At 44.8% G+C, this 25,130-nt stretch overlaps 1 protein-coding gene across 6 annotated transcripts in view; it reads left to right on the forward strand.

Annotated features, from left to right (window-relative positions):
• Positions 1-216: 216 nt before the first annotated feature.
• The window catches only part of KPNA7 (karyopherin subunit alpha 7), a 33,940-nt gene continuing 9,026 nt past the window's right edge, over positions 217-25,130 (forward strand). The window contains exons 1-8 of one of the 6 annotated variants that reach the window (XM_041749593.1): positions 217-227; positions 7,850-7,954; positions 14,801-14,889; positions 15,840-15,968; positions 19,998-20,080; positions 20,513-20,781; positions 22,164-22,246; positions 24,407-24,670. In XM_041749593.1, coding sequence (XP_041605527.1) covers positions 14,824-14,889; positions 15,840-15,968; positions 19,998-20,080; positions 20,513-20,781; positions 22,164-22,246; positions 24,407-24,670 — 894 coding nt within the window. In that variant the 5' untranslated portion in view covers positions 217-227; positions 7,850-7,954; positions 14,801-14,823. The other 5 variants (XM_041749592.1, XM_041749591.1, XM_041749590.1 and 2 more) reach the window with 5 other exon arrangements.

Below are 25,130 nucleotides of genomic sequence, written 5' to 3' on the forward strand. Positions count from 1 at the left end.
TCTCAGTCGAGGTATGTTGAAGAAAATCAGACTCCCATCCAGAACCAGGGCCAGGAAGCCAAAGCTACAGCTTTCCTGCTGTGTGTGCCAGGCCCTGGGCTGGAAACCAGCTGCTCTTGGAACAGCATCCCTTTCTATGAAGCAAAGGGCCAGCTGCAGAAGGTCCACAGGGGTAGGTTCCAGCCTATGAGAGCCCCTACTGTTGGACATTCAACAGTCACCACTTGGTACGTTTCCTGCACCTAGAGGGGCAGGCCTATGCTAGGTTCTCCTGTTTATGAGGCTGGCCTGTCTATCCATGGTGGTGGTAGGCGGGGATATGTGCTTGGGGCATGGTCTTCTGTCCTTGCTTAAAATGAGAAGTGTGGCCTTGTCCAATTGGATACTAAGTGCTTGTTTCTAGAATGTTCTTAGAATACAGAAACCTGGGGCACCTGGCTGGCTTAGTGGTTGAGTATCTGCCTTTGGCTCAGGTCATGATCCCAGGGTTTGGGGATTGAGTCCCACATCAGGCACTCCCTGGGGAGCCTGATTCTCCCTCTGCCTATGTCTCTGCCTCTCTCTCTGTGTCTCTAATGAATAAATAAATAAAATCTTAAAAAAAAAAAAAAAAGAATACAGGAACCTCCCAAGTGGAAAAAATTCCATGGCTTTGAGTCACAGTTCTGCCTTTGGGCAAATGACTTAACCTCCACAAGCCTCCATTTCTACACTATGAAGTGGGAATAAAAAATAATAATAAATGACTACTAATCTCCCAGAACTGATGGAACAATCAAGTGGGATTATGGACTTGAAAATGTTTCTTTTTTTTTTAATTAAAAAAAATTTTTTTTTGAAAATGCTTTCTTAAACTTTTCACTAATTACCCCCAACTAAGGATGTTGAGCATCTTTTCACATATTCATTTGCCACCCACATGTCTTCTTTGGTGAGGTGTTCATTCAGATCTTTTGCCTGTGTTTTTTCATCAGGTAGTTGTGGGTTTTTTTTGAAACGCTGAATTTCAAGAATTGTATATTCTAGATACAAAACCACTGCTGGATATGTACTTTGTAAAAATTTTCTTAGTCTGTGGTTTGTCTTGAAAATGCTTTAAGTGGGATCATACTGCCTACCTGTTAAGGGTCTCCCCAAGTGACACCGAATGGAGACCCCAAGAAATTCCACCTTTATCTACTAATGCTTATTTCCTGGGATGCTTCCATAGAGCATGTCGGGCTCCTCTGAGCCAGGTCAAGAGTTGGAGCCATGAGTTCTGATGACTTGGTTTGGGGCTGGAGGTGGGAAGGGAGGGAACAGAATTGGAATATATTTATCATGCCTCCGTGTTCCTTAGCTGATTTCTTCGGCAGGTGTCTGCAGGGTTATGTCCTTAGTAGCTTGATCTCTGCCCCCTAGGGGGCATCACATTGCCACTTCTCTGTCCCAGCTCCACATTCCTCACCGTTTGAGTGTGTGGGTTATTGTTAGGTTGGTGGAATAGGGATGGGCTGGACCCACACCCCTAGGGTAATTCAGGCTCTGGAACCCTCTGATCTGGAAAAGCCACTGAGACAAACCTAAGGCTTCTGGCACCTACCTCTAGCCTTGGGCCCAGAGCTACACACTCCCCAGGCACTGCCCAGGCTCCGGCTTCAGCCCCTTGGTCAACCTCTTTAGAAGCCCAAGGGTCATCCTTCCTACTTCTCTCTCCTCTGCCTCAGGCAGCTTTGAGGTGGCCCCCCACAAAATGTTGGAAACAACTTAAATGTCCATCCACAGGGAATTAGTTAATAGAGTAAATATAAATAATAACAAATAATATAATATAAATATAAATAAAGTACAATGAATATTTTTTAAACTGACAATGTGAATTTATATTTACTGGCATTCAACAAAGCCCACTGCATACCACTGGGATTTTTTGTTTGTTTGTTTTAAGAAAGATTATAGAAGAGCTTGAAGCCATTTTTGCAAAATGGCACCGTGTGAACAGATGTGCCAGGAGCTTGTCTGAAAGGATGCTCGGTCAAACTTACTAGCTCTGGGTGGTGGAATTTCAGGTGATTTTTTTGTTAAACCTCTTTAAAGATTTCATTTACATTTGAAAATCAGAGAGCGTGAGAGAACGAGAGAAAGAGAAAGAAAAAGAGAGAGAGAGAGAGAGAGTGCATGAGTAGAGGGAGGGGGCAGAGGGAGAAGAAGACTCCCCACTGAGCAGGGAGCCTGACACAGGGCTTGATCTCAGGAATCTGAGATCATGACCTGAGCTGAAGGCAGCCACTTAACTGACCAGGCCACCCAGGTGCCCCAAGTTAAACCTTCTTTAAACATATCATTGTTGTCTAAAGTGTTTTCAATGAGAAGGACTGTTTTCAGGATTTGGAATTATTTCTTTAGGGGAAAGAAAAGGAAATAAACATTGATCGATGTGTCTCAAGAGGCTCCCTTCATTTTTGTGCCCTAGGGTGGTGGTTGCAGGGCACTTCCTGGTAAGGTCCAGAAGCTACATTCTCAGCTGTTGTTTGCCATCTTGGAGGAAAGGGGATCAGTGTCCTCCCAGGAGGGCTGCGGGAAGAAGCCTTGGCAGGTGGAGGAAAGTTCACAGTGTGCTCCTTGAAGACCAAACATGGATACAGAGCCTGAGGCCCAGAAATAGCCTCTTGCCCCAGAGACCCTTGGAATCCTGTAGGGTCATCTCAGGGAAGGGTGAGCCCCAGCAGGCCACTGCTGGAATCTTCCTTGCAGGCTCTGAAAGAGAGGGCCTAAGACGGGCTCTTCTGAACACAGTGCTTTCCTGCTGAGGCAGAGACAACCCAGGACCTGGACAAGGATTTCTCCAATTCCAAGCCAACTGGAGATTTCCTCATTAATGGTGAATTTCATGGGATCCCAGAAATATGAGGGTCAAAGCTGCTGGAAATCAATTTCTCCAGCTGAATTTCTTTCTTTTTCATATTGCGCTTAGACTTATATCTCAATTTGATTTTATTTGGCATTGAAGTACCATTTTTATTTTATTATTTCAAAAATATCTAAAAATATTTCCAACTTTTCATGCCCCTGGCATCACACCTCTTTGTCAAGAAGCATTTATTCTTATTTTTCCAAAAGAGAGAGTCTCTACTTTCTGTGAGTCTCCCAAGGTTGAATAAAGCCCAGTGTCTGAAAAGCCCAGGTGGATTCAAACCCCAATTCAGCTGGATAATCTCTCATCCATCCATCCATCCATCCATCTATTTATCATCCATCATCCATGTGTCATCCATCATCCACTTATTCATCTATTCATCATCCATCCATCCATCCATCCATCCATCATTATCCATTCATCCATCATCCATCCATCATCTGCTCATTCATTCATCTATCATCTATCCATCCATCATTATCTATCATCCATCCATCCATCCATATCCATCATCTATTCATCCATCCATCATCTGTCCATCCATCATTCATCCATTATCCATCATCTACTCATCCATCATTCATTCATCCATCCATCCATCCATCCATCCATCCATCATTCATCATCATCTACCATCATCTACTCACCAACCATCATCCATTTATTCATTATCCATCCATCATTATCCATCCATCCATCCATCCATCCATCATCTATCCATTCACTCATCCATCTGTCCACTTAGCAGGTGCTCCTTCTGGAGCCAGGGACTGGGTTGGATGAACCTTGAGCTTATTTTCCAGTACTCTGTGAGGAGAACATGTCCTCCACATGTCTTTCATGGAGCTATCACAGGGAGTGGAAGCACTGCACTGGACACACAGTGCTGTCTTTAAATACCTACCTCACTTCCTTATCTGGGATCATAATAATATCCACCTCACTAAGTTGTTACAAGATGAGATCCTAATGCAGAGAGGAAGATCTCGTGATTATCAGAGCCCAGGTGCTCAAGTGATGACAGGTGAGTTCTAAGTTCCTTGGCAGCAGGGACCCTGTCTGATCCACTCCTGCATCTTGTGGATCTAGCACAGAATGGATGCCAAGTAGCTGGTCCCTACACAGCCTTGTCCATGGCCCAGCTCCTTAGTCACGTGAGCTTCAGATGAAAGCCACACGTGACCATGGGCTCTGGGTGTGATCTGTGCCTCTCCTATTCAGAGGCCCAGAGAGGAGGAACATCTGTAGACTGCTCCCATCCTCCCAGAAATGAAAATGCTTAGGGTAATCAGGCAGATGAGGAGACTTGGGAGCAGTGGGGCTGGACCAGGCCACTAAATAAATAGAACATGCTTTTAGGAAGTAACTATAGCACTGAGGAATTCAGGTTCTGATTTTACCAGAGAGCTCGCAGACAGATGAATAATAAGCCTTTGGTTTTCTTTTGCTGTCTTCCCACCCTGCCTTTCACTTTCCTTAACATCCCCTTTCCTTATCTCCTGCTTCTGGGCCAAATAGCATCTACCAAGAATCTAAAATTAGCTCCATAAGGGTCATCATCCTGGGAAGTTAAAGTCTCTCTAGACCCCAGGGACTTTATGACACATGTGTGTGTCCACGTACACACAGGCACACACACGCTCTCACATGCAGAGGCCAAGCAAGTCGAAGGCTGCATTTGTCAGGAGCCAGCAGATTCCCAAAGGCTGACCTCAAACAGAACTTTTCCTGAACCCCCTGAGGAATTGTTACATCAGCTTTCCAATTCCAGGGTTCTTTTTCTTAAACTCTTTTTATATCATAATATGATGAATAGGCATTTATAAATAATCCGTGATGCACCAAGTTGGGGGGATGGTGGGAGTAGTTGGCCAAGAATAGGAGAACAAGGCAGTACATTGACTGTTGAGGATTTGAAACAATAATGAAAAGTGACTAGAAACCAGTCTGCTTTTATTACCACCCTGCACTGGCCATTATTTTTTTTTAAAGATTTTATTTATTTATTCATGAGAGACAGAGAGAGAGAGAAGCAGAGGGAGAAACAGGCTCCATGCAGGAAGCCCGACGTAGTCCTGGGTCTCCAGGATCGTGCCCTGAGCTGAAGGCAGGAGCCAAACCGCTGAGCCACTCAGGGATCCTCTGCACTGGCCATTATAGGTAAAGTCAATGATAAATACTCCTCCCTGCCTGGGAGGATATCGGCCCTGTCCCCTGCACTTGGGATGCCACCATGAATAACAATGTTAACTACAACAACATAAAAAAATGCATTCCTGTTTCAAAGAAAGAAGTCAGAAGGAAGGACATTCTGACACCTGCTACAACATGGACGGGGCTTGATGCTCAGTGTAACTAAGCCAGTCACAAAAATGACAAATACCGTATGATTCCACTTATGTCAGGTCCCTAGAGGACTCGAACTCATAGAAACAGAAAGTAGAAGGTTGAGCGTCCAGGCGGATGGGAGGCGGGGGAGGAGGGGGTTGAGGAATTAGCGTTTGATGGGGACAGACTTTCAGTGTGGGAGTTGAGAAAGTTCTGGAGATGGATGGTGGGGACAGGTGCACAGCTACGTGAATGTACTGCATGCACTGAACTGTATATTCACAAGTGATTAAAATGGTCAGTTTCATGTTGTATGTTACCACCATAAAAGAAGGAAGAGGGGAGGGAGGGAGTTAGGAAGGAAATCAGGCACCATCCCAGCACAGCCCAGAGCAGAGGCAAAGATGGGACCACACAGACCCGGTTTTCCTCCATCATGTATCCCCAGGCACGTCATGTTAATGTCGGCAGCCTCAGTTTCCTGCCCCAGGAAACAGGATTGGTAATTCCTACTACATCAGAGGAGTCGAGGCACTTAAGGTTTATTTAAACAAACCAGGTAAGTAAACCCATCCATCTAATTCCTTCTTGAAAATTTAACTTAAGAGTTTGTCGGACGGGTGTTACAGGACAGTGTCACCTGACCAGCGAGCAAGTGGCCTTTGAAGGTCAGCAGAACAGAGGTTGAGGCTCAGTGGAGGGTGAAGCTGAGGGAGGAAGGAGATGGGGAGTGGGCTCCCCACCCGGTGGATGGTGTGGCCTTTACACATGATCAGGGCTTAAGTGTAGGCGAGGATGAAATGACTTCCATTTGAGCACCTGGGTTCCATCCAAAGTGCTTTTCCTCCTGCTTCTCTAAGTTCTTTACGTAGCACCTGAAGGCCCTCCTGTGCACGCTGATTAGGTTTATTCAAAGAACACCAGTTCGATGCTTGGCTTGGGAAGGTTACTGAGCATGCCCATTGTACATCCTGGGTACATTGTGGGTGTTGGAGGAGGGACACTTATAATGCAGTGGGGATAGAGGGAAAGCCTGGCTTTGGCCAGTGTGCCCACTTATGCATTCAAACAATATAATGAGCAATGATTCTTCCTGGCATTGGAGATAAAGCAGTGAGTAAAACAGGCAACACCCCCACCCTCATAGAGCTGACATGTGGGGGTTGGTGGTAGAGCAGGAGATGGGAAATAAGCAAGTAAATGTTCTGCATTTCAAATCTTAACAAGTACTGCTAGGCAGTTGGACAGGAATGCAAGGTGGAGGTCAAGGTCAGGGTGAGGTTTGATTTTAGGGTGACCAGGAATGGTCTCTAAAAACTAAGACCTGAAGGAAGTGAGGGAGGCATCAGGAACAGCAGGTGCAAAGGCCCTGAGGCCAGCATGGACCTGATGCCTTTGAGGGGCAATGAGGAGGGTGGGGTGGCTGGAAGTGAGAGTGGGAGTGAGGCTAGAAGGAACAGGATGGGGGGGGTAAAGCAGTGCACAGAGGGCCTCATAGGTGATTGTAGGCATATTGGAGCATGCTGAAGTATTTGAGCAGCAAAGGGGTATAACCTGAGATCCATGTTAAAGGGATCCCTCTAAGCTGTGTGATTGGCAAGCGTAAAGGGGAAGGGGCACAACCAAAGAAGGGACAGAGATGATAAGGAGCAGAGCAGGGGGCCTGGGCCAGTCCCTCTGATAGCCTTGACCCCACAAATTCAGGCCTCCTATATGTCATCCTGAATGCCCTCTCTTCTGATATCACCACTCATCAGCCGCCTCGGTTTGAAACTATAGCACCAGTTTATGTGTCTCTGTCATTGTTACCCACCACCACGTCCAGTGGGTCACCAAGTCCTGCCCCAGCATTGAACAGACTGGCTTTTACTGCATCCCCACCTCAATGTCCTCCAGGCACCTGAATGAGAGCGTCCAATCCTGAAATTCCATGCTTCACTCACTCAGAGCCTGGCTTTTTCCCCTTCCTCCCCTCCAGGAACCAGGGTGCCACCAACCACCCCCACCCCCTGCCTGCCCCTCCTCCCTCTGGCCCTGTCCTGGAGAGAATCTGCCTCTCACCTCCCCAAGGCTAGCCTAAATATTCCAAAATGACACACTAAAAGGATTGTGGATTTCGTGAGGAGGGGTTGTGGTATTTTGGTTTTAGTTTTTCATCTTTATGTGTTACATATTCATTCTGAATATTTATGGGTGAACTGATATAATTCTATTTCCTTTAAAACACACCAACAAATAGGAGCGCCTGGGTAGCTCGGTCTGTTAAGCATCTGACTTTGGCTCAGGTCACAATCTCAGGGTCTTGGGAAAGGGAGCCTCAGCGGGGAGTCTGCTTCTTCCTCTCCCTCTTCCCCTCCATCTCCTATCCCTCCCCCTGCTCATGAGCCTGTACTCTCTCTCCCTCAATCTCTCTTTTTCTCTCTCTCTCTTCCTCTCAAATAAATAAATAAAATAAAATAAAACCCACACACACCAACAAATATTGATACATTCAAAGTTGAAAAGGTGGTGGGAAAAAAAAAAGGTGGTGGGAGAAAAATTAAGATGGTGTTGGTAATTATGGAACCTGGGTGACCAGTACTTGAGGATTTGTTTGTAGTGTTTTTTTTTTTTTTTTTTTTACAGATTTGGAACTTTCCATAATAAAAAAGCAAAAGCCATGCAAATAGCACTATTGAAGCCTTGGGGGTCGTCTCCCCACTGCCCTCCCCAGACTCAAACGCTTTCAAAGTGAGTAATGAGGTGGTGAAGCTCACTGACACTGTTCAGAATTCCTGGCTCATGATGATAAAAAGCACCAGACTTGTAGTTGGTTTTATCATTGGTTTAACATCCCCTACAGACAGTGTAACCCCTCACTGCCTGGACCAGGGTGGACGGCTCCCACTGCCCCCTCCCCTGTATACCAGGTCACCTTTGCCTAGCACCTGATCCTGTTGTCCCTCTGGCAATCCTGAATGGTTTCTGTTCCCGGGAGAACCATGATCATTTTTCTTGCCTCAGTGCCTTTTCCTATGCTATTCCCTCAGCCTGGAGCATTTTTCTCATAGTTTTTCACCTGCTAATCCCTGCTTTTCCTGAGGATTTGGTTCTGGCACCACCTCCTCCTGGAAGCCCTCCCTGACCTCCCTTGCCTGTGTTGTCCCAATTGTGCTCTGCTCTGCCTCTGCTGGGAGGGCCCATCTCTGCTTCTGATGGGAGGGTGGGAACCAGGTCATCTTATTCACTGTTGTGTGTCAGGGCCTGGCACACAATGAGGACTCCATAAATATTTGGGTTTTTAAAAAAGATTTCATTTTAAAGTAATCTCTACACCTAACGTGAAGCTCAAGCCTACAAGCCTGAGATCAAGAATGGCATGTTCCACTGACTAAGCCAGGCAGACACCCCAAAGTTTCTAGAAGCATATGCCCCTTAACATTTTTTTTAAAGATTTTATTTGGGGATCCCTGGGTGGCTCAGTGGTTTAGCGCCTGCCTTCGGCTCAGGGTGTGATCCTGGAGTCCCGGGATCAAGTCCCACATCGGGCTCCCTGCATGGGGCCTGCTTCTCCCTCTGCCTGTGTCTCTGCCTCTCTCTCCCTCTGTCTCTCTGTCTCTCATGAATAAATAAATAAAAGATAATAATAATATGTGAAATATATTAAAATAATAATAAATATGTGAAATGAAAGATTTTATTTATTTATTCATGAGAGACACAGAGAGAGAGGCAGAGATATAGGCAGAGGGAGAAGTAGGCTCCCTGTGGGGAGTCCAATAGGGGACTCCATTCCAGGACCCCAGGATCACAACCTGAGCCAAAGGCAGATGCTTAACTTCTGAGCCACCCAGGCATCCCAAATATTTTTTTTAAAGGAGGCTCCATGCCCAGTGTGGGGCTTGAACTCACAACTCTGAAATCAAGAGTTGGATGCTCTACTTCTGGAGCCAGCCAGGTGCCACAGTTGAATAAATATGTGAAATTTTGTTCCAATTTCCTTTTTGATCCAAAGCCTGCCTTAAGAATAAACATTTGTTGGGCAGCCCCGGTGGAGCAGCGGTTAGCGCCGCCTGCAGCCCAGGGTGTGATCCTGGAGACCCAGGATCGAGTTCCACGTTGGGTTCCCTGCATGGAGCCTGCTTCTCCCTCTGCCTCTCTCTCTCTCTGTCTCTATGAATAAATAAATAAAATCTTTTTTTAAAAAAAGAATAAACATTTGTTAACTGTTCCTCAGCAGCGTTAAGCCTAATACTCCAATTTTAGGAGGGGCCAATCTAGCTGGATCCCAGAAGCCTTAAACGCCCAGCATGCAAACCCCTTCCTGGAGGGTGATGCTCTCCCACTCCTGTCTGTGCCTCACTGGGACATGAGAAGCACCTGGAGATCCAGGCCTCCCCCTAGACCAACTCAATCGACCTCGGGGCTGGGGCCCAGGTGGTAGGCTGCTCAGAGCTCCCCAGGTGCTTCCAATGTGCATCCAGAGCTAAGATCCATTGACTTAGGTCAGAGACCAACCCTGGGGGAAGGGCCAAATGCCCCCAAACACCTGCTGCCTTCTGAGGGCATTTAAGGGCTGCCAGGGTGGCTGGGGGGTGGCTGGAGGCTGTGGCTCTCTTGCGGGTGAGTGATGAGTAGGTGGGTGTCAAGAGCTCCTGGTGTGGCTGTGTCCTCCCAGAGGCCTCTGTCTGGGTATTGACGGGACACCTAGCTCTTGCTTGGGGATTGGGTTTGGCCGCTACAGTCTTGCCCCCCCACCCCCACCCAGAAAAGCCAGTGGTCTGCTCACTGGGACGATCCCCAGAAGGCCTAGGCTGGGTCTCTCCGTGTTGAGCTCAGGGTTGGTTTATGGAAATTGTGCTAAGTGGTGCTCGGCTTGTTTTCTGGGTGGGTAAAGAGGATGTGGCAATTGCTGGGTGTCCGTTTACTCTGCAGAGCCCAGATGGGAGCTGGCAGGTACAGGGAAGCCTAGAGACACACAGGTGTCTATGCCTTTGCCTGTGTTCCCTCACCCTGAAATATCTCCTGGGACATATTCACCCTTGAGAATCAACCCCAGGTGATTCTATCCACTTCCAGAGCATTCCCAAGCCCTGAGGTAGGATCACTGGAAAGAGGGCCCGGTCTCCTGCCTCCTTCCTTGCTGTGACCTCTGCCTCCCCTCTGGGCTAGGGTGAGCCTTGGAGGGATACCTCACTGGGTGTCTCCTGCATCACACTCAGTGTCTGGACATGTCTTGTCCATGTTGGTAAAGCCCCATGAATGCCAAGGTGGGGTCCCTCCCCGTAGGTGTGCACACTCCCATGGCTGTTTCTTCATCCCTGTACTCTTGCCTCAGCTGTGCCTGCTACACTGGGGCTGAGGTCAGTGGGTCTTCCCAATGAATGACCCTCGCTCTAACCCCATGTGTAGTTTTAGTTTAAATCCCACTAAAAAAACCAAAAAACAAAAAACAAAAAAACCCACTGAGTTTGAAGAAGTCGCTGTTAGTGATGTAGATCTGAACATACAGACATCAAAAGATGTCCAGAGTTGGGGCACCTATTTAGTGCAGTGTGTAGAGCATGTGACTCTTGATCTCGGGGGGGTCATGAGTTTGAGCCCCAAGTTGGGCATAGAGATTACTTAAATCTTAGAAAAGAAAAAAAGTCCATAGTACAGGCAAGTGGAGAAATGTGTGGCCAAATCGTGTCTATGAAGCTCCCCTTCTATAATTAGCTGCTCAGCATGTGTGTGAGTTTTTAGAAGCTAACTAGGTTATGGGAGTTAATGCTCAATACATTTCTGAGGTATTAAATCGTCTATACCATGAGTGTGTGTTAATGTAAAATCAGAGAAATACTCCTTCCTAGAAGCCAACTCTTGGATGATCTTGATCTTAATTTAAACCAGTTCTCAGTTCTTGAAAGATGTGAAAAGTCAAAGCTTGGCTAGATCTAGAAAAGTATTTTTAAAATGGCCTGTAGTGCTCCAACCAGAGGAGGTGACTCAGTGCCATGAATAAGACTTAGGAGTCCCCAGTTTCCCTTCGTCCAAAAGGAATGAAAGGTCAAGAGCAGCTCAGTATCCTGGAAGACTGTGAGCACAGCCAGGGTCCCTTGGCAGGGCCTGCTCCCACCCAGGGTGGGAGCCTCCTAGTGTGTGGGGAGCAGCAGAGCTGGACTGAGCCTTGGTGTGTGTGTGTGTGTGTGTGAGTGAGTGAGTGAGTGTGTGAGTGAATCCCCTGATGTTGGTGATGTTTGCCTAAATATCCAATTTGGCTTTCTTTGGATCTCAATCTCTGGGAACCAGTGACAAAAGGTTATGACTTTGATTGTGTACCTAACTCAAAGCCTCCAGCTTGGCTCTTTCATGCCACTGCTAAAGGGTGGCAGGATAGTGGCTCTCCTGGATGCCACAAATAGCAATGTGAGGGGAAGGAAGCACACTTTGAGCTGTGACTAGAGAAACTTGTGAAAGCCAGAAGAATTCGCTTTGCAGTTGGTTTTGCAGACTGTCCCCAAATGAGTGGTTTGGTTAATTCGTGACTTTTTTTTTCTTTTTAAAGATTTCATTTATTTATTTGACAGAATGAAAGAGAGCACAGGGGGAGCAGTAGGCAGAAGGAGAGAGAGAAGCAGACTCCCTGCAGAGTAGGGAGCCTCATTCGGGACTTGATCCCAGGCCCTGAGATCATGACCTGAGTCAAAGGCAGATGCTTAACTCGCTCAGCAAACCAGGTGGCCCCAAATCTGTGACTTTCAAACTGTTCTTCACGACCTCCCCCAGTGGGTAAAGGGGGTCTATCCTGTTCTATCTGAAGTTGAGCTTTTCTGCTTATGCCATACTGGCCTTTAGTGAACATTTGAAGGAAGTTGGCTATCATCTGAACCCCTGACTTACTTCCAAGGTTCCTTAATGGCCACATGTTCTGGGCTGTGGCAGAGGATGAACGGTTCCTGTGGAATAGTCCTGGAACCAGACACTGTCTCGGGTCTCCCCAGACACAAGAACCTTTCATTCAAACTTAGGCACATTCAGAGGATCTCATGGACCCAGCTGGTCAGGCCCCAGATAGTGGGGGAGAGAGATAGCAATGAAGTGGCAACGTGTAGCAATGTTTCAGAAGTGGCCTCCCTTGCTGGAAACACATGCTTTCCTATTTTCCAACATCCCCATGTGTGTTAAGTGCCACCAATAGTGGTGACTTGTTTTCCTCATCAGAACTCCTTACAGACTGTTGGCAGCAAAGCTTAGTGATCCAAAGCATGGATGCGGGAGTCAGATCTAGGCTGACGTCCTGGCTCTGAAGCTTAACAGCTGTGGGCACTCTAGGCTTCTGTGGGAAGTGACATCTGAGGTGGTTTCCCTACCAGTAAAATGGGGCTATCTCTACCCTACTATTTTTTTTTTCAATTTTATTTTAGATAGCTCAAGAGAGAGCCTGTGCAATTGGAGTGGGGGAGAGAGAGAATCTCAAGTAGACTCCCTCCTGAGCAGAGCCCGATGTGGGGCTTAATCTCATTATCTTCAGATCAAGACCTGAGCTGAAATCAAGAGTTGGAAATTTAACTGACTGAGCCACCTAGGAGCCCCATCTCTACCTTACTATTAATGTTGCTTCATTTAATTCCAAGTGTCTGACATTCCTGGCATGTGATAAATGTCTTTTGCCCATTGCTCCCTGAACTGAGCCCTAATACTACTCTACTCCAGATTTTGAAAATGCCATCTTGTGTCTTATCTCTTGGAGATGTAGGGTATAGTGCCTACATCCGACCTAAATCTCAGTTTCCAGCTGATAATCTTCTCGACCCTGGCTATCATAGCAACTAGAAAACTCTTTTGAGAAGGTGTTTTAAAGGATGTTCTGGGAACAGCTGGCTGGCTTACTAGAACTTGCAACTCTTAACCTCATTGTTGTGAGTTCAAGTCCTATATTGAGTGTGGAGCCTACTTAAAAAAAAATTAAAAAGGAGTGTCTGATTTACCTTTTGGTCCTAAAAAGCAACTCTTCTTCCTTATGGAGCAGAATTTGAGGCTACTTAAAGGTAGATGGAAGTATAGGACATAGTTCTTCTCTAGTCTGAGCTTCTTGTGCCTCTACTCTGAGGCTTAGTCCACTGGCAGCACTTTGTTTAGGGACTTGTCCATGGCCTGGTATCTGCTATTACTGCAAGTGCCTCGGACACAATCATTCTTTTGACTCAAATTCCCTTCTTTGACATTATCATTCTTTTGACTCAAATTCCTTTATTTTTCCTGGTCCCTTGCTGGTGGTTCTTTCTTTTGGGCCATAGTAAGGAGTGTCACCAAGACTGAGTTATTATTCTATTCTCACACAAAGTCTATCTCTCTTCTTAAGACTTCAGTCTTGGCTCTCTACTTCTGGAATTCTGTGTTTAAACTGTGTCATCCAAATTGATGTGTCTAAATTAGCCTTTCCTAACACAATTATTCCCAGCTGTTCTATCTTCAAGACTAGAGTCCATAGACTCTGGTCATCTTTATCCAGTGTTTCCTTCTCTGCAATGTAGTTTGGATCATCCCATGTACTTGGAAACAGATGGGTATTCATTGCATACTTGCAAGAAATGTCATTGCCTACTGCCTTGGAGAAAGTTAAAATGTGGCCTGATTTGAATAACCTCCTCTGATTAGGGACCGGTTCCCTTTGTGACCTATCACCCACCACCCTCATCCAACAAATATCTGAGTACCTACTTACTATTTGTTATGCATGATGAAAGGGCTGAGGAATCTTACCTAAGACACATATTACTCCGTTGTCATTGGGAGGAGAGGGAAAAAGATGCACAACCAAGAAAATTTGGGGTGGTGGCAAAAGCCATGGAGAATATAAAACCGACTGGGAAGATACTTAGATAGGAATCCAAAATGTTCCTGCAGGTGAAGAAGGCTGGGCCCAGCTCACACAAAGTGGGCATCCTAGAGAGTCTGAGTTTTCTTCTGAATCCAGTGGGCGGCCACTAGAGAGTTTTGAAGCAGGGGAAATTATCTTTAAGAGATCACGTGGCCTCTGTGTGGAGAACAGATTGGAATACAGCAATGGTAGAGGTGGGGGGAAGAGGTGGGAGGCAATTGCCATTGTGTAGCTGGAAGATGATGGTGGCCTGGTCCAGGGTGGAGGCAATCAACCAAAGAATTAGAAGGAGCAGATTATGCTTGAGATCGTTGTGACCTAAGGGTTGGTGGACTGGGTGTGGGAGAAGAGGGTCAACTTCCTGTCCTGGTTGGGTACCAGTTCCTACACAGACATTTCGTACAGAACTACATGGATATAGCCACATGAGAGGGTTCTATACTTCTCTTCCAGCCTACCCTAGCCATCAAAGGCCCAGTTCAAGCTGAAGTGCCTCCAAAAGGTATCCCTCACTGCTGCAGCCCACAGCCGATCTCCTCTGGCTTCCGCTCATGGCTCAATGGCTTCTGCTCATTGCCTACTGAGCCCGGGTGGTGATGCCTGGGGAGGCTGACATCCTGAGTCTGCCCTCCCATCCACTGTGAGCTCTTCCAGGGCTTAAAGCAAGGATAGCTATGACATAGAAACCCACACATTGGGTGCTGACAATCTCCTGGCAATTGCTTTACCTCCAGGTGGCTTACCACTTCGAGTCAATATGCCAACTTTACATGCTCCAGAAGAGAGGCTGAGAAAATTTAAGTACCGAGGCAAAGATGTGTCTGTGAGTACCCAACCACTGCTTCACTCTCTGGAGGAGCAGTGCAGTGAAAATCTCATGGTTGAGATGCATCATAAATGGAATGGAGCAGGGTTGCCTGGGTGGCTCAGTCGGTTGAGTCCGACTCTTTCTTTTGGCTCTAATCATGATCTCAGGGTAGTGAGCCTGATGGCTCTGCACTGAGGGTGGAGCCTGCCTATGGTTCTTTCTCCCCTCTCCTTCTGCCCCTCCCTTGCTTGTGTGCATGCATGCTCACGTGCTCTCTCTCTCTCCCTCTATTAAAAAAAAAAAATGGAATGGAGGATCAGGACATGGGGATGACAAAGCAAATATACCAAAATGGAGATCTAAAAGATAAATCATTTCTCCCAAGGACTCCCAATACTATAAAGTCTATGGGTTTCTTCTGATCTAAGAAAAAAGGGTATATTGTTTTGTTTTTAATTTTCATCTCCCTCAGTCTGGCATCCAAGTAAACCTCCTAGGACTAAATCAAGACTAGATGAATGACCTGTTGATGGATGGTGGAAATGGTCAGGGGACATGTGGGTTGTGACATCCCAGTTCCCAGCCCTGCCTGGATCCCCAAGGTCGGGAGGCCCACCTGCTCTTCAGGGACTAATCAGCACTGATGAAAATGTGTTCAGACTCGGGGCAATGGGATGCTTTGCTCACATGGCTTTCCAGCTGAGAGAGTCCTAGCCTGCCAAGATTGTAGATAGACTTCCTTCACTTTGGGCAGAAGGTTGACTATTTTTCTGGATGTGGTATAGTGGGAGAAAGCAGAGGAGGTAAACCATGCTGAGACTATTTACTGTGTGATCTTAACTCTTCCAGCCTGTTGCAACTGTAAAAGTGGAATCTGATGCTTTGAAGCATGTTCTAAGAGCTAAATGTGGTGACAACCTAACTTCCCTACTCTAAGGGCTTCAATTCTTTCTTTTCCTCACTAGATGAGGCGGCAACAGAGGATAGCAGTCAGCCTGGAACTCCGGAAGGCCAAGAAAGATGAGCAGGCCTTAAAGAGAAGAAATATCGCCAATTTCTCCACTGATCCAACTTCTGAACAACCAACTAAAGGGGTACACTGGGAATGTGGTGTTCATGAGAGTTGTGTATGAAATACGTCCTTAGCTAGTTTCTCTGGCTTGAAGATATTTCATAGATTCAGAAATTGCAAGTTCTCATTGAGGGTCTTTAAGGAGAGGAATGGAGAGTTCATGGTTAGAACTAAGCTGATATTTTCAGAAAGCTAAGGGCTGTTACCTTTGTGACTGTGAGTTTGAGATCTATGTTCTGAGCAGGGTGGGGGTAGGCAAGAGGATGTTTCTAATGGAAATTCACTTGCCACCACTTGGTCAGAAATAGGAAATGAGGGCTTAGGAAGGTTCTCTCTCAGAATCATCTAGTCACTCAATACATAAAGGCTTGCCTAGGATCGGAATGCTGTCTTCTGTCTTCCATTCCCCATGCACCTCAGCCTCACTCAGTACAAATTCTGGGTTGACTTGCAGGCCAATATTGTTTTTGAAAATCCTTTCTGGAATGCTCTGATGGGGAAGTTTCTTCTCTTAGACTCCACTAGCCTTGTATCTACGTGTCTTTGATGATCCATCACCACCCATGTTCCACCTTAACCATCATTGCACCCTTGGGATTAGGACACTTATGGGGCAGAGATGAGTTCAATCTGGGCAAGTGGATCCATTGACACGGTAGCTGCCATCAAATGGAATGGCTGTAAGCATTCTCTGAATTGCCATACGTGGCTTCTTTCACTCAGTTTAACATTTTCAAGTTTCATCCATGTTTTGCATGCGTCAGTATTTTATTCCTTTTATAGCTGATTGTATAGATATACCATGTTTTGTTTATCCATTCATTAGTTGGTGGACATTTGTGTTTCCCCTTTTTGGCAATTATGAATAATGCTGCTTTGTACACAAGTATTTGTGTGGACATGTTTTCAATTCTCCTGAGTATACCTAGGAGTAGAATTACTGGGTCCTATGATCATTCTGTTTAACTCTTTGAGGAACTACCTTTGGTAAACTGAATAGTGCCCCACCCTACTTTCTCCATCAAAACCTCCATCTCCTAATCCCAAGAGCCTGTTAATGTTACTTTGGTAGGACAAAGGGGACTTTGTAGGTGTGATTAAACTAAGGATCTTGAGATGGGGAGATTATCCTGGATTAGCTGGATGGGACCAATCACATTGGTCCTTATAAGGGTGAAGGACAAGTTAGAGCAGGTTATAGGACAACAGAAGCAGAGATTAACATGTTGTGCTTTGAAGATGGAGGGAGGGGGTCACAAGCCAAGGAATGGAGGTGGCCCCGCTAGAAGCTGAACAAGGCTAGAAGACTGATTCTTCCCTCAGAGCCTCCAGGAAGAGCCAGCCCTTCCTTTAGTCTAGTGAAGCTGATCATGAATTTCTGACCCCCCAGAAACTGTAAGAGAATGTGTTGTTTTAAGCCACTAAATTTGTGGTAATTTTTACAGTAACAATAGGAAACAAATATATAGCCAAACTATTTTTCAAAGTAGCTATACCATTGTACATTCTGATGTTCTTTTAATTTTCATTTCTTAAAGATTTTTTTTTTCTCATGAGAGAGACAGAGAGGCAGAGACCTAGGCAGAGGGAGAAGCAGGTTCCCTGCAGGGAGTCCAATGCAGGACTCAATCCCAGGACCCCAGGATCACAACCTGAGCCAAAGGCAGGCACTAGACCACTGAGCCATCCAGGCATCCCTTGATATTCTTCTTTAAATTTAAATTCAACATATAGTATATCATTAGTTTCAGGTGTAGAGTTCAACAATTCATCAGTTGCAACAATTCAACAGTTGCATGTAACACCCAATGCTCATCAGATCACCCAATTACATCACATTCTGACAGTTTTACCAACACTTATTGTTGTCCATTTTCATATTATAGCCATCTAGTAGGTACAAAGGGCTATATTGTTATAAAATTTTGATATGTTTTCCTAACAACTGATGATCATTTTTTGATATGCTTACTGGCTATTTGTAGATCTTTTGAAGGAATGTCTATTCCAAACCTTTGCTCATTTTTAAACTTGAGTGATTTGTTCATCTATTGTTGAGTTGTAAGAGTTCCTTATACTGTCTATTCTGGAGACTAGATACCCTTACCCTTATCCTACCCTTACCAGATATATGATTTGCAAATATTTCTTACTCTGTGGATTCTTTTCACTTTCTTGGCAGAATCCTTTGAAGCACAGAAGTTTTAAATTTTGAAACCATTCAATTTGTCTACTTTTATCTTTGGTTCTTATGCTTTAGGTATAATGTTTAAGAATCCATTCATTGCCTGATCCAAGGTCACAAAGATTTATGTCTAAGTTTCCTTCTAAGAGTTTTATGGTTTTAGTTCTTATTTTTAGACCTTAGTTCTCTATTTTCGACCTGATCTATTTTGAGTAAATTTTTGTAAAGGGTGTGAGTAGGGGTCCAATTTCGTTGTCCTGCATGTGGATATTTTGTTGTCCTAGCATCATAAGACCATCCTCTCCCCCATTGAATTGTCTTCCAACCCTTGTCTAACATCAACGGACCATAAATGTGAGAGTTTATTTGTAGACTCTGGATTCTCTTCCATTGATCAATATGTTTATCCTCTGTCAGCACAACACAGAATTGATTGCTGTAGCTCTGTAGTAGGTTTTGGGAAGTGTCTTCCAATTTAGTTCTTTTTCAAGATTATTTTGGCTATTTGGGATCCCTTGCATTGCCAAATGAATTTTAGAATCAACTTGCCAATCTCTTCTATAATGATAGCTCAGATTTTAATGGAGATTACACTGTATCTATAGATCAGTTTATAAGAGTATTGCCATCTTGACCATGTTAAGCCTTCCAATTCATGATCATGTGTATTTTTTAATTTGTTAGGTCTTCTCTAATTTTTTTTTATAGTTTTAGTATGTAAGCCATGTACTACTTTTACTAAATTTATTCCCAAGTATTTTACTCTTTTTGATGTCATTGAAAATAAAATTATTTTATTAATTTCAATTTTGGATTGTTCATTGCTGATGTATAAAAATACAAGGGATTTTTATATGTTAATCCTGAAGCCTAGCTGAACCTCTATTTTTGTATATGTGGAGATTCCTTAGGCTCTTCCATCTTCAAATTCTTGAATTCTGCAAATAGCAATAATTTTTATTTTTTTTCCAATCTGGAAAATCCAATCTGGATGACTTTTTTTCCCCCTTACCTAGTTCATCTGTCTAGAACTTCCAATACTACATTGAATAAAAGTGACAAGAGTGGACATCCTTGTCTTGTTTCTGATTTCAGGGGGAAAACTTTCCATCCTTTACCATTTAAGTATGATGCTAGCTGTGGGGTTTTATTAGATGGCTTTATCGGGTTGAGGAAGTTGCCTTTTATTTCTAGCTTGTTGAATGTTTATTATCATGGAAGTGTGCTTGAATTTTGTCAAATGCTTATCTTGCATTTACTGAGATGATTGTGTACTTTTCCCCCATCTCATTAATAAGTCCTACTATATTGATGTTCATATGTTGAACTGCCCTTGTCTTTCTGGATTAAATCCCAGTTGGTCATGATGTATAATTCTGTTCATATGTTGATACACTTTGTTTCCTAGAATTCTTCTTCCTGAAATTAGCTCTTTTTCTTGAATAATCTCTTTTTGGATCAAATAAAACAAATTGCTACAAGCCTTTGGTCAATTTTTGGAGTTTGGAAGGTTGAACTACTTGTGTTGGTTTTCTTGTTTTTATGGAGGAGGGAATTTTTGGAGGTCCTTACTCTGCCATTTTTGCTGACCGTCACTAACATGTTCTTACTGCATGGGATGAAAAGTTGTTGGGGATACAAGTGATGATAGGGATGACCCCTTCCCCAGAGCAAAGGGAGTATCCCACAGATCCATGAGATCTATAAGACCTCCAAGTGTTCTTCTCTCCCCTAACAGAGACCACTGTGCAGACTGGGGACATCTTGTCCAAGCCAGCCTGTTCTAATCAGATAGATGGCAGGACTAGATAACCGTCATTATTCCTTTGGGCAGAGACTCTGACCTGAATGTGTGTCTCCTTGCAGGTCAGCCTCACCCTGCAAGAAATAATCCATGGTGTGAATACCTCAGATCCAGACCTATGTTTCCAGGCCACCCAGGCAGCCAGGTATCACCAAACAAACTTCTGCTGTTTATAGGTTCCTAGCTAGAAATGAGCTCCAGTGGCCTATTTGTTTTTGTGGAGGTGGCAAAATGCCCACACAATATAAGACAAGGCAAGTCCATTCAAAAGCAAGACTAAATTATTCCTCTACACTGTCCTTGAGAACAACTTAAGATATGCAAGTGTTGTCAGAGATGAATTGCTTAATTTAAATTGGCCTCTATAGGGATCTCAGCTCATAGATAATACCTAAAGGGAAAAATATTGCCTTGTCACTGCAAAGTGCTACAGGCTGGACGTTAGGATATTAAGTAGCTTGGCCCCAGATGTTAGTCTCATTTGATAGCTAGGAATGCCAAGAACACTTATAAAGGAGGTTCTTAATATCAGCCTCACATGACTTGTTTATATATATTTTTCCCTTTCATTACAAAGGAAAATGCTGTCCCAGGAAAAGAACCCTCCTCTAAAACTGATTGTTGAAGCAGGGCTCATTCCCAGGCTGGTGGAGTTCCTGAAGTTGTCACCTCATCCCTGCTTACAGTTCGAGGCAGCCTGGGCTCTGACCAACATTGCTTCAGGGACTTCCGAGCAGACTCAAGCTGTTGTGGAAGGTGGGGCCATACAACCTTTGGTTGAGCTCCTGTCTTCCCCCCACATGACTGTGTGCGAGCAGGCAGTATGGGCCCTTGGTAATATAGCAGGTGAGACTCTCCCCTCTTCCCATTGGGGTAGGTAGCCAGTGGGCTGGGCATCTGGCATGCTATGGGAGTTCTCTGGGTAGCATAAAGATTCAATACACTCAGTATAAATATCTAGAAAAGCTGAGAATAGTACGACAGGCTTTTCCAAAATCCAGAGTCCAGTTCAGAGACCAAAAACTAAAGTGGCAACCAAATGATACAGTATGTGCTGAAGCTATAGGCTGTCTAGTGAGGTCTGTCAATACCGGGGTCCTACAGCCTCAAGTCTTAATGGCTTCAAGAACAAAAGACAAGTCTTTGACCCATACAGCATATATAATAGACCCTTGCATAACCCAGGACCCTGAGAGAATTCTATCTCCACTGAAAGTTACTAAGGAAACATAGCAAAAAAAAATGTTTCCTCAGTGTGGGGTACAAGTCTCCCCTGTAAATGCAGTCCTAAAATGGCCTTGTGAATTTGGGGTTGATGCTATATTCCCTGCATGGTCCAGGAAAGCATAAGATGAGGAGTTAGTGCTGCAGGGTTGGAAGCTCCAGGATTCCTGGCTGAATATAAATACAATGCTCTTGGGAGGATACGAACTCAATTGGGCCCCTCAGGATTTAGACAAATTAGGATCAGCCAAATATTAGCAGTTTCAAGTTCAGAGAATCAACAACCCACCATGACTGAGTCAGCAAAAACAAACAGTATGATTAGACCTCCAAGGACTTCAGATACTGGGATTAGCAAACACAGAATATAAAACAAGTCTGCTTGTTAAATGCTTGCAGAAAGGAAGCACCCATTTGCAGAGACTTTGTCCTTCATTTTGCTTGGTTCAGTAAGGAACAGGCAAAACTGGGTGGTATAAAGTCACCTATGCCTTGCTTTGGTGGTTGGAGTATTATAAACTGAGACTTCTAAGGTCTCAAATTGGTATAGTCTTGCCTGAGTGGGACAGCAGGTGGCTAGCATCTACCCATTCCCCCACACTGGGTTCTGAGTTGCATTTGCAAGTTTCCACTCCATGTCAAAGTCGCCTGGGAAGACAATTTGGCCTGCAATAGCCTCCTTCATCTTCCTGAGGAACATGCTGTGAAGTGCTACCAGTATTTAGAGTCTTGAGCACTTCCTGGACCCACTGGCTGCCTCCTTTATGTGTCCACAGACTACTTATAATGATCACTGCTGGGTAGTGCCTGCTTTTCACACTTGGCCTATCTACCCAACTGACATGATGGAGACCCAGGATCTAGTTCATGCCTATACTATGTACTTGTCCAACCCAGGGATACTGTGGCTTCTCTCCCTTTGTACAGCCTTTTAAAAAATGAATCACTTAGCCCAGGATTCTCTCCGCTCCCTGTTTAATTGTCACATTCTTATCTATTTGTAGGTGATGGCTCAGAATTCAGAGACATCGTTATCTCGAGCAATGCCATTCCACATCTGCTGGCCCTGGTTTCATCAACCATACCAGTAAGAGTCTTTGAAGTAGAAAAACTAGCTAGGTAACAAGTTTCTGAAATTGGGGAAGTACTTTTAAGTCAATGCTAGGTCATATGCTTGCTGCCTTGTCCCTTATGACAGCAATTATAAGCAAGGCCTAGGATTGAATATCACATGGGGCAGAGATTGACTTGAATTTGGCCCCAAGGGCCAGTAATGCTGATTTTTCCTCAGGGGGCATTGGAAGAGGTCCATTAAAATTTTTCTAAGCTTATAATCCTACAAAAGTAGATGTTTAAACTCTCCATTCAAGGGGCACAGACAGAATTAATGGGTCATCTATTCTGATCCTAGGTATTAGGTCTACGTTTGAAGCTTAGAGTCAAAGTTGATTGATGTGGCAACAATAGGGGACCCCTTTGGATAAATGTTGGTTCTAGATTTGTCTCAAACAGAAATGAAGAGAAGGTAGCTTCTAAAAGCCCAGGGAATACCCATCCCCCAAGGAGGGAGAAAACCTGACATTGTGGAATCAGAAAATGGCTGACTGGGATCCCTGGGTGGCGCAGCGGTTTAGCGCCTGCCTTTGGCCCAGGGCGCGATCCTGGAGACCCGGGATCGAATCCCACGTCGGGCTCCCGGTGCACGGAGCCTGCTTCTCCCTCTGCCTGTGTCTCTGCCTCTCTCTGTCTCTTTCTCTCTCTCTCTCTGTGTGTGTGACTAATAAATAAAAAAAAAAAAAATTAAAAAAAAAAAAAAAAAAAGAAAATGGCTGACATGACCAGGGAGTTTGCAAAGAGACAGCAGTGCAAGATGACAAGTAGGGCAAGGGTCCTAGACACCCACATGCTGGCAGAGGGAAGCAGGAAGTGATCTGATCTTTTGGAAAGACCCTTCTGGCTGTTTGTAAAGTGATAGCGGAGGGAGCTGGAATGCTGCCATGCTGGACATGGGGAATAGGAAGAAGAAAGGTTTTGTGTTAGGTTGTTTGGATGACTATTCTCCTAGAGAAATGGGAAGGATGGAGGGGAGAAGGAATCAGAGCCTTAGTTGTACATATTAATTTGAGGTGAGTGAGAGGCATCATCACAGCAACATCAGGTAGATGGTTAATGCAGGTCCAGATAGTCATGCATGCATACGTCATCAAGCTGGGCAGGATCAACTAGAGCAGGGGCCAGCTGGTTGCTTTTGTAAATAATTTTTTTTTGGAGCACAGCCATCCCCATTTATTTTTACCCATATTGTCTGTGGCTTTGGTAATGTTACAAGGGCAGAGATGAAAAATTGCAACAGAGACCCTATGGCCCATAAAGCTGGAAGTGTTTACTCTCTGGCCTTCTCCAGAAGAAATATGCCAACCCCTGACCTGGAATATAAGGAGAGCCTGGGACCAAGGGTCTCAAGCTCTAACAATCAGAGTCTGCCCCAAAGACTGAGAAGAAACAGCCCATTTGGCAATAGAAATGCTGGTTTGGTGTCATAGGTGCCAAGAAGGGTTTTTCAAGAGGGGTACTAACTAAGGCTAAGAAGGACAGTAACTTTAGAATTGAAAAGGCAGTTGTTGGATTTGGTGGCCTGGAAGAAACCAATTTCATCACCCAGTACAAAGAAGTAGGGGCAGAAATATGACCAGAGGGGTGGAAGAACAAATGGGAAGCTGCAAGGTAGACAGTGAATAGAGATGGACTCTGGGAAAAGTAGGAGCAGGATGATGGCTAGAGAGGTGGGCCCCAGAGTGTGGGAAGGATGTAGAGAGGCGATGGTGGGGATAGAATCTTCAAAGGCAAAAATGGGATCCAGATGCAGGGTAGGAAGACTGACCCTTGAACAAAGATCAGGAATGTGGTTATCACATGTTGGTGGAGTGAGTGACAGTTGTGCAGACCAAGTAACTCGTGCTTGGCCTTTGTTTTGTCAATGAAAAATAAAATAGGTCATCAACTGAGTCAAGTAGGGAGGGACATTTTGAAGACTATGAGGAAACCTCCACCTAACATTTGAAAAGGAAGCTTAAAGCTCATTCTTGGTCTCCTCTGTATGCATCACTATCGAGAACATATTCTGCATGAAGCTCAAATACTTTGCTCCACACTGGTCAATAATATTGATCAGGGATGGCAAGGACACACAGCTGTTGGCATTTTTCCTTCTTTGCACCCAATGCTGGAAGCAGTCTCTTTATTACAGATCACGTTTCTGCGGAATATCACGTGGACCTTGTCCAACCTGTGCCGAAACAAAAATCCTTACCCTTGCAAGACAGCCGTGAAGCAAATGTTGCCTGTCCTGTCCCACCTCCTGCAGCACCAAGACAGCGAGGTTCTCTCGGATACTTGCTGGGCCCTGTCCTACCTCACCGATGGCTGCAATGAGCGCATCGGCCAAGTGGTCAACACAGGGGTCCTGCCCAGGCTGGTCCAGCTTATGAGCAGCTCAGAGCTCAATGTCTTGGTAAATGTCCCCAGGTCCCATCTGGGTCTGTATGGGCCTTCAGATTAGAACATGTGAGTCCTATTCACTTGAACAAGACCTCTCCCACCCCCCAGTCTTCCATAGTCAGATCTCTTACTTTACCTAGAACAAAGCTTGTCATCTGCATTTCCCTGGTTTCTGCTACTCTTTAGCCAAAGACGAATCTCTCTTGATCCAAAAATCCTAGTGGATGTTAAATAATTTACTTTGTCTTCCTCTGGTAGCTAGAAAATAGAGACAAGCACCAGATTAAAATAATACCTTCACCCAGCAAACTATTCTTTAGTGGCTGTGGCCTTGCTTTCCAAGGATCTGTGCATGCAGATGTTAACAAGTTGGCTAATATGGTGTGCACATGTGTGAGTGTGTGTATTAATGTAAAGCTCATTGTAACATTTGAATTTCTTACTCAAGTATAAAAGAAAATTCCCTCTTATCC

The sequence above is a fragment of the Vulpes lagopus genome, chromosome 3 (genome assembly GCF_018345385.1).
Source record: "Vulpes lagopus strain Blue_001 chromosome 3, ASM1834538v1, whole genome shotgun sequence".
In the NCBI taxonomy this organism is placed as follows: Eukaryota; Metazoa; Chordata; class Mammalia; order Carnivora; family Canidae; genus Vulpes; species Vulpes lagopus.